This window comes from Aquarana catesbeiana, linkage group LG05 (assembly GCF_042186555.1).
Source record: "Aquarana catesbeiana isolate 2022-GZ linkage group LG05, ASM4218655v1, whole genome shotgun sequence".
NCBI classification, from domain to species: Eukaryota; Metazoa; Chordata; class Amphibia; order Anura; family Ranidae; genus Aquarana; species Aquarana catesbeiana.
In genome coordinates, this window is record NC_133328.1 from 196,029,247 (window position 1) to 196,054,225 (window position 24,979).

General features: G+C 40.8%; 1 protein-coding gene across 5 annotated transcripts in view; it reads left to right on the top strand.

The window, feature by feature from the left end:
* BBS9 (Bardet-Biedl syndrome 9) overlaps positions 1–24,979 on the top strand; it is a 580,121-nt gene that overhangs the window by 51,345 nt on the left and 503,797 nt on the right. For all 5 annotated transcript variants that reach the window (XM_073630475.1, XM_073630476.1, XM_073630474.1 and 2 more), the window contains exons 5-6: positions 13,859–13,923; positions 22,355–22,468. In XM_073630475.1, coding sequence (XP_073486576.1) covers positions 13,859–13,923; positions 22,355–22,468 — 179 coding nt within the window. The remainder of the gene's footprint in view (positions 1–13,858; positions 13,924–22,354; positions 22,469–24,979) is intronic.

Below are 24,979 nucleotides of genomic sequence, written 5' to 3' on the forward strand. Positions count from 1 at the left end.
GAGCTGATCAGAGACAAGAGTGGCTCCAAACATCTCTATGGCCTAAGAAACCGGAAGCTACGAGCATTTTATGACTTAGATTTCGCCGGATGTAAATAGCGCCATTGGGAAATTGGGGAAGCATTTTATCACACCGATCTTGGTGTGGTCAGATGCTTTGAAGGCAGAGGAGAGATCTAGGGTCTAATAGACCCCAATTTTTTCAAAAAAGAGTACCTGTCACTACCTATTGCTATCATAGGGGATATTTACATTCCCCGAGATAACAATAAAAATGATTTAAAAAAAAAAAAAAATGAAAGGAACAGTTTAAAAATAAGATAAAAAAGCAAAAAAATAATAAAGAAAAAAAAAAAAAAAAAAAAAAAAAGCACCCCTGTCGTCCCCTGCTCTTGCGCTAAGGCGAACGCAAGCGGCGGTCTGTCGTCAAACGTAAACAGCAATTGCACCATGCATGTGAGGTATCGCCGCGAAGGTCAGATCGAGGGCAGTAATTTTTGCAGTAGACCTCCTCTGCAAATCTAAAGTGGTAACCTGTAAAGGCTTTTAAAGGCTTTTAAAAATGTATTTATTTTGTTGCCACTGCACGTTTGTGCGCAATTGTAAAGCATGTCATGTTTGGTATCCATGTACTCGGTCTAAGATCATCTTTTTTATTTCATCAAACATTTGGGCAATATAGTGTGTTTTAGTGCATTAAAATTTAAAAAAGTGTGTTTTTTCCCCAAAAAATGCGTTTGAAAAATCGCTGCGCAAATACTGTGTGAAAAAAAAAAATGAAACACCCACCATTTTAATCTGTAGGGCATTTGCTTTAAAAAAATATATAATGTTTGGGGGTTCAAAGTAATTTTCTTGCAAAAAAAAAAAACTTTTTCATGTAAAAAATAAGTGTCAGAAAGGGCTTTGTCTTCAAGTGGTTAGAAGAGTGGGTGATGTGTGACATAAGCTTCTAAATGTTGTGCATAAAATGCCAGGACAGTTCAAAACCCCCCCCAAATGACCCCATTTTGGAAAGTAGACACCCCAAGCTATTTGCTGAGAGGCATGTCGAGTCCATGGAATATTTTATATTGCGACACAAGTTGCGGGAAAGAGACAAATTTTTTTTTTTTTTTTTTTTTTTTGCACAAAGTTGTCACTAAATGATATATTGCTCAAACATGCCATGGGAATATGTGAAATTACACCCCAAAATACATTCTGCTGCTTCTCCTGAGTACGGGGATACCACATGTGTGAGACTTTTTGGGAGCCTAGCCGTGTACGGGACCCCGAAAACCAAGCACCGCCTTCAGGCTTTCTAAGGGCGTGAATTTTTGATTTCACTCTTCACTGCCTATCACAGTTTCGGAGGCCATGGAATGCCCAGGTGGCACAAAACCCCCCCAAATGACCCCATTTTGGAAAGTAGACACCCCAAGCTATTTGCTGAGAGGTATAGTGAGTATTTTGCAGACCTCACTTTTTGTCACAAAGTTTTGAAATTTGAAAAAAGAAAAAAAAAAAAGTTTTTTCTTGTCTTTCTTCATTTTCAAAAACAAATGAGAGCTGCAAAATACTCACCATGCCTCTCAGCAAATAGCTTGGGGTGTCTACTTTCCAAAATGGGGTCATTTGGGGGGGTTTTGTGCCACCTGGGCATTCCATGGCCTCCGAAACGGTGTTAGGCAGTGAAGAGTAAAATCAAAAATTCACGCCCTTAAAAACGCTGAAGGCGGTGATTGGTTTTCGGGGCCCCATACGCGGCTAGGCTCCCAAAAAGTCCCACACATGTGGTATCCCTATACTCAGGAGAAGCAGCTAAATGTATTTTGGGGTGCAATTCCACATAGGCCCATGGCCTGTGTGAGCAATATATCATTTAGTGACAACTTTGTGCAAAAAAAAAAAAAAAGTGTCACTTTCCCGCAACTTGTGTCAAAATATAAAATATTCCATGGACTCGACATGCCTCTCAGCAAATAGCTTGGGGTGTCTACTTTCCAAAATGGGGTCATTTGGGGGGGGTTGTGCCACCTGGGCATTCCATGGCCTCCGAAACTGTGATAGGCAGTGAAGAGTGAAATCAAAAAGTTACACCCTTAGAAATCCTGAAGGCGGTGATTGGTTTTCGGGGTCCCATACGCGGCTAGGCTCCCAAAAAGTCCCACACATGTGGTATCCCCGTACTCAGGAGAAGTAGCTGAATATATTTTGGGGTGCAATTCCACATAGGCCCATGGCCTGTGTGAGCAATATATCATTTAGTGACAACTTTTTGTAAATATTTTTTTTTTTTTTTTTTTTTTGTCATTATTCAATCACTTGGGACAAAAAAAATAAATATTCAATGGGTTCAACATGCCTATCAGCAATTTCCTTGGGGTGTCTACTTTCCAAAATGGGGTCATTTGGGGGGGTTTTGTACTGCCCTGCCATTTTAGCACCTCAAGAAATGACATAGGCAGTCATAAACTAAAAGCTGTGTAAATTCCAGAAAATGTACCCTAGTTTGTAGACGCTATAACTTTTGCGCAAACCAATAAATATACGCTTATTGACATTTTTTTTACCAAAGACATGTGGCCGAATACATTTTGGCCTAAATGTATGACTAAAATTGAGTTTATTGGATTTTTTTTATAACAAAAAGTAGAAAATATCATTTTTTTTCAAAATTTTCGGTCTTTTTCCGTTTATAGCGCAAAAAATAAAAACTGCAGAGGTGATCAAATACCATCAAAAGAAAGCTCTATTTGTGGGAAGAAAAGGACGCAAATTTCGTTTGGGTACAGCATTGCATGACCGCGCAATTAGCAGTTAAAGCGACGCAGTGCCAAATTGGAAAAAGACCTCTGGTCCTTAGGCAGCATAATGGTCCGGGGCTCAAGTGGTTAACACATACAGTTTCTTGAAAAAGTATTCATACCCCTTGAAACTTTCCAAATTTTGTCATGTTACAACCAAAAACATAGATGTATTCTATTGGGATTTTATGTGATAGACCAGGGGGTCTCCAAATTATAGCCCTCCAGTTGTTCAGGAACTACAATTCCCAGAGTGATCATACTCATACTTCCAAAAAAGAACTATTGGAAAAAAAAAAAAAAAATCAATATCCAAAATTGAGGGGTGGAGAGGTGGTCTTTTGTTTAAGACTACCTTTCTAAAGTGTGTGGAACTCTGCTTTAAAGACGTGTCCCTACCATGGGCCTCATTGAAGTGCTTTGCAACATTAGTGGTATGTTCTTTTTCAGTATCATAAACATGTAACTTGTCCTTTAATCTTCTCGTGGTCCGACATACTGGATCCCACATGCTTTACATGAAATTAAATAAACATTTCTAGTGTTACAATTTAAAAAGGTTTTGATAACATAGGTTCTACCACTACTGTTGGACCGAAGATGATCTCCTCTCATGATGCAGGGACAACTCGACCAATTAGTAGCCCCACATTTGTAATTTCCGACAAAATCTAACCAAGTTCTCCTAGTGTTAAATGAACTAAAATCACTTGGCGATAGAGCATTACTCAAAGTGGGCGCACGGTGGGACACTGTTTTAAATCCCTTGAATAAAATTTTGGCATACTGTATGTCTCATCATCATATAAAATGGAAATGTGCCATTCAATTATGTTTTTAATCTTCCTGAATTCAAGACTGTAAGGAGTGGGGAAAAAATGGAATCCCAACAAGCGCCCATTTTTTTTTGTCCTGTAAATAAGCACTCCTCTGAACTGTGTCTGCAATATCTGCTGCTCTACGGACTATGCCAGTGCTGTACCCACATGACAGGAACCTCTCACTCATCTCCCTCTTATCTTTCTCAAAATCCTCGCCTTTGCTACATATTCTCCTCAAAGTAGTAGTAAACCACTGGAAAAAAAACCCCCAAAAAACAAAAACCCGCAAGACAATGGCATAATGTGCTAGTATGCATCGCATACCAACACATTATGAAATACCCTAGAACGAAGCCCTCGCAGCTATGCCCAGTCACTGCTGAGGGGGCTGACCTGTTCCCCTGCGCCTCTTCTGGGTTTGCGAGCTCTGACGCTGTGAGTAGCCAGAGCCGCGATGATGTCATTCCAGCGCATGCGTGCAGGAGCCCTCGATTCCAGCAAGAAGCTCTGAAGTTCCGGTACGATACATCAGCGGCTGCATGCAGGCTTACCTGTAGATAAAAATCACAAAGCGGGGTATACAACCGCTTTAACCTTATAAATTGCTGCGTTTTTTTTACCACTTTTTAAATTTACATTATTTTTTATCTGAAGCTTCTTATACCTTTTCAATGTAGAGATCCACATTTCTTTGACTTTTTCCCGGCTGCGTGGATACATATCTTAATTTGTAAAGCGCTGCGTAAACTGTTGGCGCTATATAAATCCTGTATAATAATAATTTGAAATATGAAACTTCAGGCAATACGGATGCATGGTTGAAGTAAGAACACATTCCTGGGGCTCCAGTCCTGTACACCCCTCTTTTAGTATTAGAATATACAGTACAGAAATGATATACAAGATCAAAGTGCTGGTTTTAGTTTAGCATTGATCTAGCATAATACAAGACATAATCACATTATACATTCCCTTTTAAAGTAGTTTATTTGCCTTTAGCTTGCATACAGCCTTGTAAAGTCAAAATAATTAATCATACAACTGTCATGGGAATTGGATGGCATAGGGACTTGATGTCTGCACTGAGATTGATGTATTTTTTAAGTTAGTCTGATATCAATGCTAAGTAGTTCTTAGATCAGGATTTATTTCTTATTTGTGAATGCAATGAATTACATTTATGTCAAGATGAATATTTTTTGGCATTTATAGCATTAGAACCTGGTAGGCTTTGAGCCAGCAGGTTGGCATATATCTGCATTTATAATAAAATGGAAAATAAGCAGAATCTTTTCCAGTCAGCCTTCCCATTATTTTACCTGACAGTGGTGTCCTGGGGTCTAAGTAGACTACTCTTTTTCAACCTTTTTACCCCAGAGAAACCCCTAAATTACGGTAATTTTAAGATCTTTAGTATGAAACCCCTACTAAGTTCTGGTTCACACTGATGCGATTTCGGATGCATTCCAGAATGCATTGATTTGCATGATAAGTGAAATAACATGTGTTTCCTTAGAGGCCATTCACATATATGCAGTCCAAAACGCAGTGCGATTTGCGTCCTGTGTGTGTTTAGTGCGGGGGAGAGAGAGCGAGAGAGACTCATTAAAATTGCACTGCATCAATGTGACCCTGAAGATCAGGTCTTGTAGGATCTGGAATCATCACAATTATTATCTGACACTGAGAGCAACATAACACATGCATTATATTCCTTCTCTATTCTGCAGTAAAATTGAACTCCAGTCAACAGAAAGTGTATTTTATTGCAAGTGTAATCTCCTTACTATCCACAATCTTTGCTATACTTTATATCAAGTTTGCCCCAGCCTTATAGTGATTGTAAAGGCTATTTTTAAAAAATAACAAATAGGTTTATATTTACCTGCTCTGTGCAATGGTTTTGCACAGAGCAGCCACCGATCCTCCTCTTCCCTCGCCAGTGCTCCTGGCTTCTCCTCTTCTTGATGTGCCACCATAGGAAGCCACTTCCTATGGTGGCACACCTGTGGTCTTGATTGCGAGTTGCGCTGCCTGCATCTATAGTCACAGACAGCGGGGCTTGGCCCCGCCCTCCGCTCTCTTCTCACAAGGTGTGAGCGATAAGAACAGGAGCCAATAGCATTCATTTCACGGTGCAATTGCACACAAACACTCAGGTCAGGGGTTCTAATATAAAGTTTTTACTTTCTGTTAGTTAAGAGGGCAGCATGTTAGTTTGGCAGGCCATTATGTAATCTTAAGATTATTACTATTTAAAACAGAAGAAACTGGGATACAATTTTGAAACAAAGAGAAGGATGGTATCATCAGGAAAAGGTATGGATCATCTCTTTTTTTTTTTCTAAAAATACTAGTACTCAGAATTTTATTATGATATTGTTAGCATCTGAATAAAAGGTTTAGAAAAGATTTTATGGCAGTGAACTTTTTACTTTATGTAACACACACAACACAACTACTTTAGCTTAGATTTGGTCATAACCAAGAATCGGTGATAATTGTAAAAATAACTTTCTATAAAGTAAACACCAAGAAAATATATTCAAAAATCACTAGTTCACTTATATAAAGGCAGTCTCTGAGTTACAAACATCTGACTTACAAACGGAGGGAGACAACAGGAAGTGAGAGGAAATCTACCCCTAGGAAGGGAAATTCACACCTGTAATGCCGCATACACACGGTCGGACTTCTCGTCGGAAAAAGATTTGACGGCTTTTCCGACAGAATTGCGCTCAAGTTTGCCTTGCATACACACGGTCACGCAAAAGTTTGCTGAAATTACGACCGTCAAGAACGCGGTGACGTACAATACTATGACGAGCTAAGAAAAATGAAGTTCAATGCTTTCCGAGCATGCGTTGAATTGTTTCCGAGCATGCGTAGGAATTTTGCTTGTCGGAATTGCCACAGACAATCACATTTTCTGATAGGAACTTTTCCCGACCGAAAAATTGAGAACATGCTCCCAATCTTTTGCTGGCTGGAATTCGGCCAGCAAAAGTCAGATGGAGCATACACACGGTCGCATTTTCCGACGAAAAACTCTCATCGGTCTTTTGCCTTCACCGAAGCTTTATCACCAATCCTTGTTTCCACAACAACCCAAAATTTTCAAAATCCAACTGTCACAGGGACAGAAAGGTGAAATCTTCTGAACAGCGGCACCCACAGCAAAACAATCGTGTGTTTTTTTTTTTTTTTTGTTTTTTTTTTTTATTGAAGAAATAAATATCTCTTTAAAATGTATGTACACCCAGGAACAAAAATGTAAAATTTTGCAACTTACCATTGCTTTGATGTGGTGGCTGCATAGTTTTTTTTTTTTTTTTTTTGGGGGGGTGGGGGGGGGTGTAATTTTTTTGCTTTATTTTCAATTGGTGTACCTGCCAGCAATACACTTCCCTTCCTAGAATGGCAATTCTCACATAAAGTAACCTTTTATGGTGGAGTAGCAATGTCACCCAAGGACAGGAAGTGTTTTAGGACTACAGAAGATCCCCCCCCCCCCAATGTTTTGAACTGGTATTGATGGGGTATAAGTATGTTCTAAAAGCAAGTGAACCCTCGTATGATATCCTGCCTAGAGTGTTCCTTCAAACCCATTCAGATCTGGAGACCATTCCGATGGAAATTATGACACGCATACAAGGCATGCAATTCTCAGAATGATCTGCCGATTTTATTTCCGTGTTTCCACTTATATAACCAAAATGACATCACAACAAAAGTCCAACACTTTCATTAATATATGTTAAAGATACAGACATACAGGCATACAGGATGTTTAAAACAAGCAAAAATAGAATATTAATAACTCATATAGAAACTAACAACAGGAAAAGGCTTTGTACATCATTTTGGAGAAATCAAACAATTTATAAGAAATTGAAACTTAACTTCATAAACGTCACATATACATATTATTCTAAAATGCATACAGTCTTTTAAAATGGTGGACAGCAAGCTAAAATATCCTTACAATCCCCTCTTAGATCATATTTGTATGATCTCACTTCCTTGTCACGATGGTGCAATCAGTCCGTTTCTGGTAATACATACTACAAGTGTGAGTATTTCTAGTGGAATTTCCTAAGTTAAAACACCAAGTAGGATTATGGCTTCTACTAATAATGTGAAAGGTAATGGTATTATTTGTTCTTCTACTGATATTTATGAGATCAAGGGGAGTCTTTCCTTTTAAAAAGGGGTGTGATATTCAAAGGCATGGCCATTAATGGTATCCTAACAGTGCTAGGGTGCAATTTGCTACAAATCCAACATTTCTGAAATCCTGATTTCTGAACATAAGCATATTTAAATTTTAGCAAAAGCATTTTATCAGCAAGATTATCCTCAATGTCTCTATTGTTTCTAACTTGTATCACTGTAATGTTCTCCCGTGTATGTGTGTTCCCACAAATACTTTTAATGGCACCCAAGGCTTCAGGGTGGTAAATACAGTTAGTGATGATCCAAGTGGGCGGGAACACTATCAGGGTGATCAGGAACGGCAAGCAAAATGCTGTATGTGGTGAAATAAGCGAGGTCATCTTCTCTGGCCGGACCTGCTTTTCCAGGAACTCCTCCTTCATCTGCTTGGACTTCTGCTTGAGGGCCTCCTGTGTTTAGGATCTCCTTCCTGCTCTTGGGGCTTTGGGCAACCTTTTTCACTCGGCTGACATGGATCCAGGACTGGCAGTTATCCACCAGGATAGCTGTTCTGGTCACTGCAACCGCTGTGGTAGGAGGTCCAAAGGGATACTCTCGCTTCTTATTTCTGTTCAGCTGTTGGACCACCACGGTCTCTCCCTCCTTGAAGAGGTGAGTAGCTTCCTGTGAAGAAAAAGGAAAGGTGCGAGCAACATTTCTTTGACTGTATCCAATATTTCAACCAGTTTTCTTACATATTCTTCCTGTATTAAGTCTAAATCTCCCTTTTCTACCATTGAAGGTGCTCTGGCCTATGGGGTGGGGAAAGGTCTACCCATCAAAACTTCAAAAAACGTATTTCTGCCAGGACTGCTGGGAGAACCTTTCTCCAGTTGGCAAATGTTCCTCCTATGGCTTTTCTTATCTTGTCTTTTATTCTATTCATTCTTTTTACTATTCCTGAACTTGGAGGGTGGTAGGGAATGTGAAACTTCCATTCTATCTTGAGAGTTTTTATCAAGTCCTGGCAGACCCTGGCTATAAAAGCTGGACCATTTGAGAACATGTCCACAATTATCAAAAGATATTCCTGTCTTTTGCCTAGTTTGGGCATGTGTGTGAGATCAGCCGTGACTTGTATACCTGCGTGGCCTATTCCGTGGTCTATTCTGTGGTACTGTGAATGCACTTGCTGTTAGTATACATGGTTTCCCCTCTTTGCAGAGAAGTCCAGACCTTGGATCTCTCTACACACCCTTTCCATTCCAGTCCCTTAACTCACAATTTGATGCATAATCCTGGAGATCTGCAAGTGACTGTTCAAATGGGGATAGGTCAGGTATCAGCATAGCAATTTGGATGTCTGCTGTCTGTGAGATAGCAGCTTGTTTAGCAGCAAGGTCAGCCAGACCTGCTCATTTCCCCTGGCTATCTCTGTCTGTTGGCCTGTGTGTGCTCTCAGTGTACTATAGCCTAGAGCAAGAACCATCCACAAAAACATTCTGTGTGTCTGGTAGTGCTGTGGAAGATAATTCAGACCTGGGTGATGTGTCTTGATGAATGAGGTTTATGCAGTCATGTTATGGCACAACCTCATCCTGTTCTCCTTTTTAATCCTAAAAGGGCGTTTAAAATGGGTGCTGGGCCTGCAGTGAGAGAAGCATAGTTGATGTGCAATTTTGGATTGGACAGCAAAATTACCTCATATCCGCTCAACCTCTGAGCAGACATGTGCTGTGAATGTACATTTTTCAACAAGATTGACACATTGTGGGTGATGTGAAGTGTGGTGTCGTGTCCCTGAGTGAAAGAAGTGGCCATCTCAACCACCATTGCACAGGACGCTAGAGCACACCGGGACCATCTTTGAGAAAAAAACTACAGGGCGCAGTCTCCCACCATGTTCCTGGGCCAATACTCCCGCCATGGTTCTGCAATTTTCCCTGGCAAACAAGTGAAACATTTTGCCATATTCAAGGAGGCCGAGGCTCGGGCTGGTAACCATTTCAACATGGCAAAAGCATTTAACATTTCATCAGACCATTTTACAGTATCAGACATTTCAGAGAGGGTTGCTTGTCTCAATATATTGTCATTGAAAGAGCAGTCAGGTATCCATTGGCGGAAGTAGCCAATCATACCTAGGAAGGTGAGCATGTCCTTCCTGTTAAGTGGGTGGGGCAGACCCATCAGAGCCGCAGCTCTTTTGTGACTGACTCTTCTTTCTCCTTTTGTGAGCACAAATATTCAACTGTTTTTTTTTTTTTTTTTTCACCATTGTAACTTTTTCTTAAACATTTTGTAACTACATACATGTAACCATTTCAATAAAGATAGGCTATCCGCTCGGCAGTCCTCCTCTGAAGAACTACAAATCAAAAAATCATCAAAATACTGCAACAGTACAGAACCATGAGGGGCAGTCCAGGGCCCAAGGGTGACTTGGAGTACAGTGGCCGTGTCTCCTCGTCTACAGGGATGAAAAAAAAAAAAATCTTTAAATCAATCACAGTAAAATACTCTGCATCGTATGGTATGGCGGTAAGTATTGATGGCACATCAGGCACTACTGGGTCAATCAGTACCACTAGGCTATTGATGTCCCTTAGGTCTTGTACAAACCTATATTCACCATTTGCCTTCTTTACCGGGTTAATGGGAGTATTGTAAGGCGAGACAATTTCCCTTAAGATTCCTTTCTTTAAGAAATCCTCTTTTTCTCTGTATGTAACTCCCTCTTTTTTATAAAAGTTTCCCCTTTGATTTCCTAAGAAATCATTTTGATAATGCGTTGGTACTGGTGTTTGTTTTGGGATGTCAAAACATCCCGCTGCATCTTTTTCAGTCAACTTTTTTTTTTTTGAAAGTCAGTCATACTCTTTGTAGCCCAGTCTGACATCTACTGTCTCACAGTGAGTGCATATTTAGGGGCAAGGTTACTGAGATAAGTCTGTATTAAAAGACTGTGCATTTCATCTTGAGTGTTAAGTCCGGCATCTTGTGTCCAGACTTCTTGGAATCCCTTCCAAAATTCCAATACTAACTCTGATGATTTCTGTTTGCAAGCTACTGCAGGTGGGGAGTGATGATTTGTTAGTGAAAGCTCGCTTCAGTCTAACTAACTGCATAGTTACTTCCTCTTTTTCCTCTATGTCTGCTGCTTGTTTTAAAACTGTTTTGTACTCTGACCCTCTACAGCGTGTGCAGCCTCTAGGCACAAAGTACAGACATAGAGAAGGTTGATTTAACCCTTAATTTACCATCCTATGACTCTGCTAAACCCATCATGAACAATGTATGGGCTTGGATACTATAGGGAGCCTCGGTCCAGCCGATCTCTACAACATACATATTTATTTTTCTTTCTAAACATTCTAATTAGATACTGAGTCTTTTTTTTTTTTTTTTTGGTGTGTGCCCACAGGTTCAAACAGTGCCTTCAATTGCGGTAGTACTAATGCCACAAACAATTCCCCACTATCTATTACAGTCAGTGAGATATTAGTACTTGAACCCTGTTGGCAAAAAGTCAAATGTCCAAATTTTGCACCTAACTTCCCCTTCGCAAGAGATGTCAGTAGCAAAAAGAATTATTCAAATAGCATGTTTTAATTAAAAGTTAGCCTCACCAATTTATGTATTACCTTAAAAAAGTGTTTTTAACACTCTACCCATATTTTAATTAGAAAAAACGTCCCTAATGTCACAATACTTCAAAGACCTGGGACAGACTTGATAAGTCTCCCCTGCTCTTCGAATAAGTGATATTACTCCCTGCACTGTCAATCCTCCTTGAAACACAAGTTTGTTATGTAAATAAACCTTAAAACTTAAACCAGTGGTTTGCCTTCTCTAAATAAGGGTCCCTTTCCTAGTTTCAAATAATAACCTCCCAGAACACTGGCTACAAGATATGTCTGAGGACCAGTATACCAGAATAACAAACCAGTAATACAGTCAGGACACTTTTGAGACACTTTTTTTTTTTTTTTTACTTTCCCTAAGATGACACTGAACGTGCGATTACAGCAAGGAAAAGAAAATATTTTTACTCACTGAATCAATGCCAGAATCATCCTGCAAACTACAATACGATACAGGTTATATCTTATACTTTAGAGTCAAAGCATTCATATATAAATCATTAAAAGTCAGCATCAATACATCACCAAATATTGTAGCATCACTCTACGTTTCATTATAAAAAAAATGCAATGGAAAGGTATCATCTTACCTTATGACACATGACAAATTCCACACAGACAAACAGATTACCTTATTTTATCTACTTATTTTATCTCCTTAATTACTTCTAAGCGACAGAAAGGCAAGCAAAGAGGTTTGGGTTTTTCTGGCACACTCTATCACATATCTTTATCAAACTTCTTACAGTACTGTATTATATTACTTTGGGCTTTTCAGAACCCCTTGGAACGATCTCAGAGTCCCTTTGGAACTATCTCAGAGTTCCTTACACTGCCGCCACCCGAACGGACTTCTACCGAGGTTCATACATTTACATAAATGTTTTTAACACTACACCTTCTGTTAATCCCATATAGGGAAACGGTCTTTTAAACTAAAAGTCATGGTAAGAGAAATAATAATAATTAAATCACTCACCGGACTTAGACTAACTTAGATAATGATGACTATCCCACTTCTGACACCGAAGCTGATGGGGTGTAAGTATGTTCTAAAAGCAAGTGAACCCTCGTATGATATCCTGCCTAGAGTGTTCCTTCAAACCCATTCAGATCTGGAGACCATTCCGATGGAAATTATGATACGCATACAAGGCATGCAATTCTCAGAATGATCTGCCAATTTATTTCCGTGTTTCCACTTCTATAACCAAAATGACATCACAACAAAACTCCAACCCTTTCATTAATATATGGTAAAGATACAGACATACAGGCATACAGGATGTTTAAAACAAGCAAAAATAGAATATTAATAACTCATATAGAAACTAACAACAGGAAAAGGCTTCGTACATCATTTCGGGAAAATCAAACCATTTATAAGAAATTGAAACTTAACTTCTCATAAACGTCACATATACATATTATTCTAAAATGCATACAGTCTTTTAAAATGGTGGACAGCAAGCTAAAATATCCTTACAGGTATAACAAAATGTCTCAATGGCATATTTAACCTGTTCATGAACATGCAATACCTAAATGTCGGCTACAGCATGGTTGCACTTTGCCGGGAGGCATGCATCAGCAGTGACCTGTGATCACTTATCAGGGTAAGGAGCCTATCACAGTGACTCTTTACCACTTGATTAGCTGTGCCCGATCACAGTGCAAACAGGATTTGGCGTTTAACGGCTATCCTCTCCTCACGCTGACAGCGAGTGACATTGAGCCAATAACCGGCAAATCCACACATGGGACATCTACACTGATAATCAGGGCACTGATCAGTGTCCTGATGATCAGGGCAGCTCCAACAGTGCCCACCAGTGATGCCTGTCAGTTGCAGCCTATCATTAGTGCCTGTTAGTGCCCATCAGTGATGCATATCAGTGCAGCCTATCAGTGCCCATCAGTGCATCCTCATCAGCGCACATCAGTGAAGGAAAAATAATTCTTTTTTACAAAATGTTATGACCGAAACTAAAGAAAAACTCCCCCCCCCCCCAAATTTGCAGTATTTTTTCGTTTGTTTAGCAAAAAATTAAAACCCCAGTGGTGAATAAATACCACCAAAAGAAAGCTCTATCTGTCTCAAAAAAAATTATAACAATTTTGTTTGGGTACAGCGTTGTATGACCGCACAATTGTCATAAGTAAAGTTCATTGTTCGGGTTAACATATACTTTAACATTTTGGCTAATAACTCTTCTGTACCTTGACCAGTATCTCAGATTTCGAATGGGTATAGATATTTTGCGTACAATATTTGTAAATTGAATTAGCACCTTCTGATATGTATTCAGCTTGCAGTTTATTTTTGCTGATAAGATAAAATCCTTTCTTTGTGTGTTTTCATGTAAAACCAATACCTTTTTTTGTAATGTTTCCTTTGCTTAACTACTTATCATATAGAATTTTATTTATATCTATCTGTCTCTTGTAGGGGTACTGAACTTCTCCATCTTGCTGTATTACATCCAAGAAAACTCTGTGTATATTCTGTCTCAGGTAATTATTAAAACATTTACATATCGAATCCTAAAATAAAGTAGGACAACATCTCCTCTTTTTAAAAGGCCTGTCGTGGGCCAATAGATCTTATGTGTAGCCATGTTCTTTATTGGACAACTCAGATCAGGGATCATTGTGGCCATTGATCTGGTTCACATACAGAATTTTGTGTGGCCTGTTGAAAAATTGCCTCCTTTTACTCATATGTGCGACCTTTCATTCCTAATGCCAATTCGTGAGAAAGCCACTTGCTGTTAAAACCTGAAAACAGGACACTTGAAAATTCTCAGTTGACGTAGGGCTGCACCTGCACTCCATAGGTTAACTGCTCATATAGGTCTAGGGGACATGGAAAAGTAGATTTACTTACCCAGTCTTCTGCAATGCTAAACCAGTCCCCAAAGTGTGTTCTCCACTATTCTCCAGTGGTCTAAGGTCCTGACATCATCAAGACCAGGGTGCAGGGTCCAAAGTGTTTTTACTCTACCCTAGACCTAAACAAGCAGTCAGCCCTTCATGTGGGCACAGCCCCACTCACTGCAAGGGAGAATTTCCCAGAGTTGGTCTTTAATTATGTCATGGCCAGGTACAGGTGTGTTGGTAACCTTCTGCTTCATTAAAATATAAAACCGAGGGGCTTGTCTACAAGGGAACCCTGTAGTGTCTCAGAATCTAAAAATGCTTTGAATCATTACACAAATTTTTCAAAAGTAGTACTTCTGTAGTAGGGCAGTGTAAAGCCAATAACATGTATTACACGTCTTTTGACACCTCATACACCCATGTGTGTTAAAGTAAGCTGTTTGCTGGGAAGGTGCACTTTATAAGAAGGGTAATGCCGCGTACACACGAGTGGAATGTCTGACAGAAAAAGTCAAACGGAAGCTTTTCATCGTATATACCGATCGTGTGTAGGCCTCATCGGACTTATTTTTGACTTGTTCTAAATATTCCCGACGGACCCAATTCCTATCAGGAAAACTGATTGTCTGTATGCTGGTCCGACGGACCAAAAACGACGCATGCTCTGAAGCAAGTACGAGACGGAAGCTATTGGCTACTGGCTATTGAACTTCCTTTTTATAGTGCCGTTGTAAGTGTTGTACGTCACCGCGTTCTGGGCGGTCGGACTTTGGGTTGACCGTGTGTAGGCAAGATCGCTTGAATGGAATTCCGTTGGAGAAACTGTCGGAGTTTATTCCGACGGCTAAACCGGTCGTGTGTACGCGGCATTAGAGTTGTACTCTGTTGACTTTCCTATCCCTTCATTTTAGTAAAGAAATCCTTATGGGTTTCAACAACCGATTTCTCTATAGACGTGGCAGACTTTGAAGGCACTATTAAATCCAGGTTTTTTATTTAATATTTCATGGATTGTTTTCTAGTAAGGGAAGCAGATCTTATATTATTTATGTCATATTATATTCTATATATTATAGATGTCAACAAGTCATAAAAATCAGAATGATTATTCAAGGTTGAGTAATATGAAATGATAAGTAGAATGAGTAAGAGAATAATTATCCTTAGTCTTTCTCACTTTGATTAAAACACTGCACAGAGCTGTATTAATACACAGACATGGAATGGGATTGATTCACTTCTATGATCATTCATTGATATGTTAGGCCCCTTTCACACTGGGGCGGTGGGGGCGTCGGCGGTAAAACAGCGCTATTTTTAGCGCTGTTTTACCGTCGTTTTTGCGGCTGTATTCAGCCGCTAGCGGTGCGGTTTTAACCTCCGGGTTATGTCTGCTCACATAACGCGGCTATAGCCGCGGTATTGCCACGGTATAGCCACGCTGCCCCATTGATTTCAATGGGCAGGAGCGGTTTAGGAGTGGTGAATACACCGCTCCTTCACCGCTCCAAAGATGCGGCTTGCAGGAGTTTGTTTCTTCTCTCCTGCCAGCGCACCGCTTCAGTGTGAAAGCCCTCGGGCTTTCACACTGAACAAACAGCAGCGGCTGTTTTGGGTCGGTTTGCAGGCGGTATTTTTAGCGCAATAACGCCTGTAAACCGCCCCAATGTGAAAGGGGTCTAAAAGTATATGTTACCGTTCATCTTATAAAACAACCCATGCTATTTATAAAAAAAAAAATGCAATGCAAAACGTGTATATATATATATATATATATATATATATATATATATATATATATGTATGTATGTGTGTGTGTGTATGTGTATATATATATATATATATATATATTATAAAAAATATATATATAGATTGCTGTGTACAAATGAGTACACCCCAACAGATTTGTCAGAAAACCTTTACTCTCCTTTCAGAATCAACATTTTCTATGAGACACTATACTGCAAAATACTCCCACAAATGCGGCCCATTGATTGCAACCAAGATTTGTTCATTTGCACACACAAAAAAAAGTATTTTTCTTAACAAATTCATTCAAAACCATGTTGCAAAAAGGTATACACCCCAATGAAAGTCTTAGGAGCAAAGCTAAATTTTAGACAACAAAATTAACAAGAATTCAACTACAGGTGAGTCAGCAGACAATTGATTATAAAAGGGCGTTACTTAAAGTAGAACTATTGGCAAAATGTTTTTTTTTCATTTTGGATAGAGTAAGGGAGGGTTATAACCCCTGTCAGATTTTTTTACACCATCTGTGTCCCATTGCCGAGATTTTCCTTGACTTCCTGTCCCATAGCCAAACGGAAAGTGAGAGGAAATCCTTGCACATAAAGGGAATTTCTTGGGACCCCCAGGGCACAGGAACTAGTATCCCATTGGAAGATTTCCTCTCCATTACTTTTCTGGGGACAACCCAAAATTTTGCATTTTCTTTTACTTTCACTTTCAATGATGGTAAACAGGACAAATTGAGAGGGCAAATCTCCCCAATGGGGGCACAGACAGCAATAAAAACCTGACGGGTGTTCTAATCTCTCTACACTCTGTCCAAAACGTTTTGCCTTTAGGTATACTTTTAACAAAGAAAACCCATTCCCATTTCATGCTATCAGCAATGGCACCACAAGGAAGAGAAATGTCACAAGGCCTGAGAAATAAAATTAATTTCTTTACTGAAGAAAAGTGAAGGCTACAAAGAGATCAGCTAGATGCAATTGCAACCATTTCACAGAGACATCCCGGTCGTCCACAGAAGTTACTACCTCGACAGGAGCATCTTCTGATAAGAAGGGTTAAAGAAAATCGCCATGTAAGTTCACTGCGGTAGCTAAAGAAGTAGTAAGCCAAACTGGGGTAATTGTTTCCCGTGAAACAATACGGCGTACACTGTAGAGGAATGGCATGCATGGGTGTCGTCCACGAAGGAAGCCTCTCCTAAAGCCCACGCACAAAAAAGCCCACCTAGAATTTGCCAGGGCCCATGCTGAAAAAGAAGACTACTGGGACTCTGTACTGTGGAGTGATGAGACCAAGATAAATGTTTTTGAAACTGATGGCTTCAAAATTGTATGGCGTTGCTAAGGTGAGGAGTACAAGGAAAAATGCATGGTGCCTACAGTGAAACATAGTGGAGGCAGTGTCCTCCTGTGGGGCTGCATGAGTGCTGCTGGTGTTGGGGAGCAGCATTTCACTGATGGTATCATGAATTTACGGATGTACTGAATTGAAAGAGAAGATGCTACCTTCACTCTGTGCCCTTGGTCGTCGTGCACTTTTCCAACATGGCAATGATTCAAAACGCACATCTAAGGCCACTATTGCATTTCTGAAAAAGAACAAGGTGAAAGTTATTCAGTGGCCAAGTATGTCTGCTGATCTGAACCCAATCGAACACCTATGGGGAATTCTTAAGAGACAAGTTGAGCATCACTCTCCATCCAGCATCCAGACACTAAAAGAGGTCATTCTTGAAGAATGGAAAAAGATAGATGTTGCAATATGTCACCAACTGTCAGGGCTGGGCTCAGCCCTTCTTTCTCTGAGCTGGCCGATCAGGTGTTGGTTAATTGCCAGCTCCTTTCTCTCCACAGTGACTCACCTCTTGATGATATCCTGCTTGTCAGTCCTGCTTACTTAAGCAAGTCCAGATGATCTCTGCCTTCGCCTGGTCAACATCACAGAGTTTCTCTCCTGTGTGCCTGTTAAAGACTTGCTTGGCTGACGTTCCTTCTGGCTCCAGATCCTGCTTGCTGTTCCACTGCGCTGATTCCTGGCTTCCTGACTTTCTGGCTTGTCTGACTATCCATTCCGGTTACCGAACTTTGGCTATGTTTTGACTATATTTGTTCTAGTTACTTTTATTATTAAACAACATGTGATTTAACTGTCCTTCTGTCTTGGTCTGATTCATGGTTTCTGACACCAACTTGTTCATTCCATGGCTAGAAGACTTGGTGCTGTCCTTGCAAATCATGGAGGTCATACAAAATACTAGATTAGTAGTTTTTGTTGTGGGGCGTATTCATTTTTGCAACTAATTTTAGTAAAACTAAAGATTTTGTAATCTATGTTATAATATTAACCTTACTGTCATGTAATGAGCTAAACAGATGTTCTTTCAGTTCAAATGTCATAATTTTAGAAATTGTTCTTGTGTTAATTGAGATATTGATTAATATCTTACTTTTCAAAAGGGGTGTATTAATTTATGCTGAGCAGTGTGTGTGTGTGTGTACATATGTGTGTGTATACATATGTGTGTGTATATATAGATATATATATTATATAGATGGTTTGGGTATTTTTGCTCACTGGTAATGCTTCTCAGTAAATTCAGTCCAGTCCAGAAGTGCTGTTGAACTGTTTCCTGCATGGCCTATAGACAAAAGAAGGGTGAGTGGGAGCTTTCCCATCCTGGGTGGACGCCAAATGGCAGAGTGCGATTTGTCACTTGCTGTGTCTGCCTCACCGGAAAAAAAGATAATTGTAAAGGGCCTGCCCCAGTACCATGTGATTGCTGTGACCAATCACATGACAGCTGTACACAATGAATGGCTTTCATTTATAGCCATTCATTGTGTACTATTGTGATGATCTATGTGATTGGTCACAGTGATCAAAGGGCACAGATAGGGCCAATCACACTGCCATGTGATAGCTGTGGCCAATCACAGCTTTTACAATAGTACCCAATGAATGACTATGATTATATGGATACCATTCAGAAAAATGATTACTTACTACAGTGATCATCACTGTTCTAGGCAACCATAGTGTAAAAAAAAAAAAGAATTCCTGATCACTTCCCATAGTAGTACAGTGTCACCATAGTAACACTGTACTGCTCTGGTCACAGTATGTAAAAACAAAATTTAAAAAAAAAAAAGGAAAAAAAAAAAAGTTAAACAAAATTGAGCAAAAATGTTTAATTTCATACTGTCACCAGTCAGTAAACTTGCCGCAGTAAACTCACCGCCATACCAATCATATGATCATGCTGCACTGTCCTGCTGGAAAATGAAATCAGCATTTCCATAAAGCTGGTCAGCAGAGGTAAGCATAAAGTGCTCTAAAATATCCTGGTAGAGGGCTGCGATGACTTTGGACTTAATAAAACACAGTGGAGCAACACCAGCAGATGACATTGCTCCCCAAATCATCACTGACTAGAAAATGTTGCATTTCATTTGGAAATTAAGGTCCCAGAGTCTGGAGGAAGAATGGAGAGGCACAGAATTCAAGTTGCATGAGGTCCAGTGTGAAATTCCACAGTCGGTGATGATTTGGGAAGCCATGTCATCTGCTGGTGTTGGTCCACTGTGTGTTATCAAGTTCAAAGTCAGTGCAGCCCTCTACCAGGAAATTCTAAAGCACTTCATGCTTCCCTCTGCTGACCAGCTTTATGGAGATGCTGATTTCAATTTCCAGCAGGACTTGGCACCTGCCCACATTGCCAAAAGTTCCAATACCTGGTTTAATGATCATGGTATCGCTGTGCTTGATTGGCCAGCAAACTCGTCTGATGTAAACCCCATAGAGAATCTATGGTGTATTGTCAAGAGGAAGATGAGACACCAGACCAGACAATGCAGACAAGCTGAAGGCTGCTTTGAAAGCAACCTGGGCTTCCATAACACCTCAGTAGTTCCACAGGCTGATCGCCTCCATGCCACGCCATATTGATGCAGTAATTTATGCAAAAGGAGCCCCAACCAAGTATTGAGTGCATACTATACTGTACATGGGCATACTTTTCAGTAAGCCAACATTTCTGTATTAAAAATCCTTTACTTTTATTAGTCTTTTGTAATAATCTAATTTTTTTTATGAGATACTGAATTTTGGATTATAGCTGTAAGCTATAATCCATAGGACAGGCAGGCTGTGCTCCCAGCACAGCCAAACTACTGACCACACGGGGAAGGATGTGCCTCTATGCCTAGTATGGTAAGTTTAAAATAGGAAAGCAGGGGGGCTAGCAAGATCACCAGGAATTTCATACATAGAAAGAAATACATAGAGAACAGGATACTTTTCAACACAAGTACATGGTACAACATACATATCGAGAATATGAAATGTTGGGGTAACATTTTCTTCTTGAGCTATTGCGACCTCTAAATAATTGGCTTTTTTTTTTTTTCAACAAAGTACCGGTAGCTTAGAATAATCAGGAAAATTAGTAGGTGCATGAAGCTCAACCTGCCAGCAAGATAGGAGAATCTTTTTTTCTTTTTTTCACGTGTCTGCAGGCCCGGATTTAGGCCCCTTTCACACTGGGGCAGTAGGGGGCGTCGGCGGTAAAACAGCGCTATTTTTAGCACTGTTTTACCGCGGTATTCGGCTGCTAGCTGTGCGGTATTAACCCCCCGCTGGCGGCCAAAAAAGGGTTAAAACCACTCGTATAGCTCGGCTATAGCCGCGGTATTGCCGCAGTATAGCCGCGCTGTCCCATTGATTTCAATGGGCAGGAGCGGTTTAGGAGCGGTGAATACACCGCTCCTTCACCGCTCCAAAGATGCGGCTGACAGGAGATTTTTTCTTCTCCTGCCAGCGCACCGCTTCAGTGTGAAAGCCCTCGGGCTTTCACACTGAACAAACAGCGGAGGCTGTTTTGGGGCGGTTTGCAGGCGGTATTTTTAGCGCAATAACGCCTGCAAACCGCCCCAGTGTGAAAGGGGCCTTACTCCCTTTGCTGCCCCAAGGCTGGGTCCTTCAATGCCGCCCCCCCGCGAGGAGTAAGGATTTTTTGCGGGCAAATTTTTAGGGCAATGGCTGGCGTTAGTGCTTTAATCATCCCCGGCACCATGGCTGGTATGGTGTCATGATGATTGAAACGCATTATTTCTATCATTACATTGTAATATAAAATGAAATAGTTCAACTCACCATAATGCAGAATCATTGGGAGCCCTGCCACGCTGCCTGCCACCAGATAGGGATGTCACTTGCCACGCTGCCTGCCACCAGATGGGGATGTCACTTGCCACGCTGCCTGCCACCAGATGGGGATGTCACTTGCCACGCTGCCTGCCACCAGATGGGGATGTCACTTGCCACGCTGCCTGCCACCAGATGGGGATGTCACTTGCCACGCTGCCTGCCACCAGATGGGGATGTCACTTGCCACGCTGCCTGCCACCAGATGGGGATGTCACTTGCCACGCTGCCTGCCACCAGATGGGGATGTCACTTGCCACGCTGCCTGCCACCAGATGGGGATGTCACTTGCCACACTGCCTGGCTGCCACCAGATGGGGATGTCACTTGCCAAGCTGCCACCAGATAGAGATGTCACTTGCCACACTGCCACCAGATGGGGATGTCACTTGCCAAGCTGCCTGGCTGCCACCAGATGGAGGAGGGTGGAACAGCGGTGCAGGCAATGACAGATGTCATCTCTCTCCCCCGCCGCCTCCCTACTGACATTACTTGTCACCTCTGCGGCCCGGCAGCAGAGGCGCCGCGGCACACAGGTTGGAGACATTTCTTTTCAAAAATGGCGCCGGGCGGCGCAATCACGCTACTGTGCATGCGCCGCCCGGCCGAGCACGTACAAGCTTTCCTGAGCCCGGCCGTCTTCGGAACGGCGCATGCGCAGTAGTGGGCGGCTCGCGGCCATCTTTTCTACGGGCACCAGTGCCCCTAATGAACATTAACGGGCAGCCCGAAAGGGGGAGGGCGGCTGCGAAGTCGCCGCAGAAACGGCGCTGCCCCTGCACCACTGCCGCCCCGAGGCCTGGCCTCGGTGGCCGTGTGGCAAATCCGGCCTTGCGTGTCTGAAAAAAGACCACTATTTTACCCACAACAAATACTGGCATTTTATATTGACCTTGTAGCTGTTTTTTCCAGTACAAAACTGAATCTGATCAGTTGCCATTAAGAAAGTTGCTTTTTAAAACACTTCAAGAAACAAGCCCCAGTTTTAATCAGATTGTTTTCATCTATGTAACATAAATAGTGTTTGTAGCAAATCCGGTTCAAATTTGCCTCCTATTTTTACTAATATATTTATATATCTCTTCCATTTGTCTTTTTAAAGGTACATTAGGAAATGCAGAGCATGGCAATCAGTATCAGATTAAACTGATGTATGAACATAATCTTCAACGAACAGCCTGTAACATGACTCATGGGTCATTTGGAGGAGTGAAAGGTATTTTTTCAACAACTAGTAAAATGTTCTGCTTGTATTTAAACCGTCCAGTGTAGCACAACTGATTTAATATAAGATATACAAAAACTATTGAAAATAATGCGTGTGGGCATTTATTTCTATTACCACGTCTTAAGGACAACCATAACAATGAATATGTCAATTTTAATTGGAATGTGCGTTCTGCTATTTGTTTAGTTGATTTAACCATTATGAGATAAATCGTAAATTAGACTTGTGTATATATATTGATGAGAGTTTGTCAGCTATATAATGGCATATAACTAGAAGATTAAGTTTGGGGTAACAGGTCTTTTCAGTAATTAGAAGACTCGCCCATGGGCTTAAACGAAAATGGGAGAACTGATACGAAATAAAGTTTTTTAGCTATATTTCGATACTTTATGGTAATATTGCTGTTGTTCTGATTTAATTTTTTAAATTCTATACTCTTAACCAGATATGTTTCATATATTTATATAAATAGTACATATAGCCATGATATAGATAAATAATATTTAAAGGATTTTTTTGTATGCCTAGTTTTCATAGTAGAATCTGCATCTGATTGTATTGCCTGTACTTTATACTGAAGAATGGAATATCACTCTGGTTCTATACACATGGTTCTATGTGTCATTCTGATGCTTTTCTTGGAAGAAGCTGAAATAGTCACATTAGTCACATTACCTGCAATATTTTCATATTTTCATATTTTATAATGTTAGTGAATATTGTATGAAAAAAGTGCATGCTGTTTTTTTTCTGAATTTCAGTACAATTAGTGTGTTTCAGCATTTGGGTTATCTAGTGCTGCACATTCCAGCAGTTCAGGTCTTGACTCTATGGCCTCATGCACCCTTATGTTTATTAGCTCCCATGTTCTCAAACATAAAATCCTTGGAGCTTTCCCCCACCCTGGGAGGCACAGGTTCCATGTACAGCTACCAATACAAGCAAATGACTTTGTGGCCTTTGTGTAAACGTTGATCACTTCTGCATTGGCTTTACCCATACATGTGCATACAGCATATTTTCCAGAACACTAAAGGGATGCATTTGGGGAATATGCTATACATGCATGCGCGGGTAACTGCTGATTTTACACAAGTACAGCTGTGAACAGCCATTCTCTTGTATTGGTGGCTATATGTGGCAACTGTGGCTCCCCAGATACGGGAGGCTGCATCTAGTCCTGTCCTCCCTGACCTGGACATGTCCAAGGGGGCATTTGCCACTGTCCAGATGCAAATTTCTTCTCTGACCCAGGCAAAAGAACATAAATGGTGTTCCCCAAGGTGCTGGGTGCAAATGAGCAGTAGCCTCATTTTGCAGTCAATAATGACCTGCTTTGTCAAGTCACTGAAGTCCTCAATCTGGCACATAATATTTGGGGGACACCTGGGGACTGAGAAAACAGTCATGCATCACTGACCAGTTCTGCTGGCCAGGGTTGAAAGCTGAATTAAAGAAAGACTGCACGTTGTCCCGCCTGCCAGTTAACCATTTTGTTGTGGTACTTTTACAGCTCTTTTGTACCTCTGTAGTTGAAAGTCCATTTAAACATATAGGCATGGATTTGGTAGGCCCACTGGTAAAAGCTGAGTACCCCAGTACATATTGGTGATCCTCAACTATATCGCCTGATACCCTGAAGCTATTCTGCCGAATACCTTGTCCAAAATGATCACCTGTGAACTGTTACAAGTGTTTACTAGGACAGGTTTTCCCACAGAAATTCTTACAAACCAGAACACTAAGTGGAGGATTATGGCAGATATTTGCAGACTGTCTCAGATTAAGCAGTTGCGCATGCCTGTCTACCATCTACAAATAGATGGCCTGATCAAATGCCTAAGCAAGACTCTAAAAGTCATACTTAAGCTTGTGGTAGAAAAGAGTGGGAAAGATTTGGCTTGCCAGCACTGTTGCTTACCATAGATGCCTCAGTACTCCATAAGGGTCTCGCTCTTTTAATTGGTATATGAGCAGCGTCCCCGGGGATTGCTTGACATGTAGAAAAATAAGAATGGGCGAGTGAGTTCACCCTTCACATGAGTGTTCTAGAGTACATCTCTCAAATGAAAAGGATCGCTAATGTGATGCCACTGGTCAAGGAACCTTTGCATAGTTCCCAAGAGGTACAATATCGAAAATTAAAATAGGTCAGCTAGAATAAGGCATTTTAAAGTGGGGGAAAGTGTGGCAGTGCTGATTCCCACACTGGGAAGTAAGTTCCTGACCAGATGGCAAGGCCCATTTAAAATTGTGAGTGATGTGAATTAGTTCACCAACCAGGCAAGAACAAAACTTATCAGCCTTATTAAGTAAATTTTAAGCCCTGGAAAGCTAGTGACTACCCTGGTGGATGCGACACTTGAGCCTAGGATTGTGGTGTACAGCATTCAAGAGGCAATCGCACTGTCCAAAGCCCAAACCCAGGAAGCTAAGGCATTTCAATAAAGGAACAATGAGATTTTCTCAGATTTACCCAGGCTCACTTATGTTATT